The sequence below is a fragment of the Fukomys damarensis genome, unplaced genomic scaffold, assembly GCF_012274545.1.
Source record: "Fukomys damarensis isolate Sample0158 unplaced genomic scaffold, DMR_v1.0_HiC HiC_scaffold_12, whole genome shotgun sequence".
Classification (NCBI taxonomy): Eukaryota; Metazoa; Chordata; class Mammalia; order Rodentia; family Bathyergidae; genus Fukomys; species Fukomys damarensis.
In genome coordinates this window covers 15,345,418-15,348,099 of record NW_022900924.1, presented here as the reverse complement: position 1 = coordinate 15,348,099, position 2,682 = coordinate 15,345,418, and the positions used below count along the sequence as shown (strand labels likewise).

The following is a 2,682-nucleotide window of genomic DNA, read 5'->3' as shown; positions in this document are numbered from 1 at the left end:
GAGGGTGGCTGTGCACTGTGGCCAGGGGCAAAGGCTGGTGAGCGAGGTCCAGCGCCTGAGGTATTCGCTGTGTGCCTCACACTGGCTCATCAGCGTGCAGGGATCCTCTAAGGTAGGTACCACCCGCACCCTGAGTCTGCGCACCAGAGCTGAAAACTTCCCTGGGTCTCAGAATCACAGTGAGGCTGTGTCAGCAACACCAGTCAGGTTCATCGCCTTTACTGAGCCTTCTCACTTAGACCCCCCTGCGATTCCACGGGGTGCAGGTGGGGAGGCTGAGGCAGGACAGCCTGTCTGTGGCCACCCAGGGGTGGCGCCCAGATCTGTAGGCTTCCGGAGTCTGGGCTGTGCTGGCCTCAGATTTTTGGAGGACTTTGGGGTCCTGCTGCACCGCTGCCGTCCACACGCAGCTCGTGTGGCACCAGGAGTGAGCATATTTATGGTCTATTTACCATATTTCCACTTCCAGCCGCACCGGAAGTATGGGCATCACCCGCTCATGCTCACACTGGGCTGCAGGGACTCAGAATGACTTGGAACAGTGGCAGAGGCGTCTCTGTCCCTGCTGGAATCTCAGCGGCCCTTTCGGGATCCATTCCACCACTGGGCTTTGGCAGCAGGACTTCACTGAGAAAGGGAACCCAGGTCATAGCAGGTCTGGGGATTCCTGGGTCACAGTGTCCCAGGCCCAGGGATAGGAACGCAGCGAGCCTCTGTCAGCCACCCATCCTGGAGCCTGGGCGATCAGAGCAGAGGACCAGGCTGGGAGGAAGTGCAGAAGCACTGGGACAGAGCTGAAAGGCTGGGGAGGCCGTCCTGGTGCTGGGGAGGGGTGGCAGCTCCAAAGCCTACCGTGCTTGAGTGAATCACTGTGGCAGTGTTGATCTGAGATCTGAAAAACAGGCATGGCTGTGACCTTCGCCCCTAGAAGTTTCTCACAGCAGAATAGAAAGGACAGGACAGGATGGGGCAGGATGGGACAGAGACACTGGCCTGTACGGCAGTGGCAGTTAAAATGGCTCCATGAACTCTGACGTCATTTCCGCACATGCCCAGTAGGTTGCCAGAGGAAGTGCATTTCTCAGTCATTGATGAAATTTGTGAGAGCCACTGTTCCAGGACAGCTTGGGAATTATTGAGCTTTTCTCACCCACTGTTAATTCTCCAAATATGGACACGGGGTGTGCATTTACTGAGCAGAGAGAGAGACAGCAAGGTCTACATTCTCAGAAAATGCACAGGGGGATGGCGAGACAGAACTGTATCAGTGAGCAGAGAGAGACAGAGAGACAGAGAGACAGAGCGTGTCGGAGTTGGAAAAATGCTGTTCCAGGAGGGGGAACAGCATGAGCACCTTCAAGTGGGCTCAGAGAGCACATCCTGTTCGGGTCAGAGCAGAAGTATGAGGTGCCAGCCAAAGGGGCACGAGGAGGTGTGAATCCCGAAGGTTCCAAAGACCACACAGGGATAGAGGCTCCTTGTAGAACAATGGGGCAGAGGGTTTTTTCCTAATGGGATACTGGGCCAGATTGTGGGGTCTCAAGGAAGTGGGTGCAGTGCTGGGGAGCTATAGAGTGTGCTTGAGCTCTGGAGAGCTGTGCAGGAGAAGACAGACTGCTCCAAGGGGGACCTAATCACTATCACATCCTCCTCCCCAGCCTGTGGGTTGTCCGCCCCCTACATTGTTCTCCTCCCCCCACCCAGCATTTGTGATTTTCCCTGAGCACAACCATTTATTTGCCTGGAGGGCAGGGGATGGGGAGGGGGACAAACAAAAGGCTCCTTCATGCCTCCCCAGCCTTGCAGACCTGGCCCAGTGTCACCCCAGCCTCCACCTCCAGGAGGGGGACCCCACAGCACTGGGCAGGAGAGGGCAGGACCTGAGCTGTGGCTGGGCAGGGGCTATGGGAGACCCCTCTTCCTCCTGGCAGAAGCTTCTTGTTGCCAAGGCAACCGAGGCTAGGCACCGCCTCCATGGGAAAGGAGTGGGGGAGGGTCACCCGGGAGCCAGCAGCCAGCCCTCCCCCCCACGCTGACCTGGGTCCCAGCGTCCTGGTGTCTCCTTTGCTAGCACTGCCAGGACAAAGCACCCCGTTGAAGGCTGCTACACCCCAAGGTGATCCGTCCCAGTGCTGGAGGCTAGAATTCCCGCGCGAAGGCTCTGCTGCTGCTGGCTCTGAGGCGGCCTGTTGTCTGCCTGTCCTCATATCGCCCTCCCTCTGTAGGGCACCTGTGTACCGCTCTTGTCTTCCTGGGGGACGCCTGTCCTGTTGGATCGGGCCACTCTAATGACCTCATTTTCTCTCAAGCACCGTGAAAGAGCCTGTCTCCACGCGCAGCCCAGTTCCTAGCCTGGGTCGGGACTTCGCCCAGGGACGAGTCTGTGGGGCCCCTCTCACGGCCTGGGGTCTTGGTCTCCCTCCCTCAGGCACCATCTCTGTGGCTCCATGTCCTTTTCCACCCAGAGAGGTCGTGAACCTGCCCGGAGCCACGCAGCCTGTCCACCTGGCTGGGGCTTTTTCCACTCTCCTGCTGGGGTGTGCAGCCAGCTGGCAGCGGGGCTGGGGCCTGCAGGGTGGGGAGGATCCGTCCTGTCTCCGGGAGGTCAGCGGCCAGCGCTCCGGAGCGCAGCTGTGGGGAGAGGAGCCAGCCTCAGAGTTTCCACCCTGCGCTGTGGGTGGG

At 59.1% G+C, this 2,682-nt stretch overlaps 1 protein-coding gene across 1 annotated transcript in view; it reads left to right on the top strand.

The window, feature by feature from the left end:
* LOC117285743 (E3 ubiquitin-protein ligase DTX1) overlaps positions 1 to 431 on the top strand; it is a 15,086-nt gene extending 14,655 nt beyond the window's left edge. The window contains exon 3 of the mRNA XM_033762674.1: positions 411 to 431. Within this exon, the coding sequence (XP_033618565.1) occupies positions 411 to 431 (21 nt within the window). The remainder of the gene's footprint in view (positions 1 to 410) is intronic.
* The last annotated feature ends 2,251 nt before the right edge of the window (positions 432 to 2,682 follow it).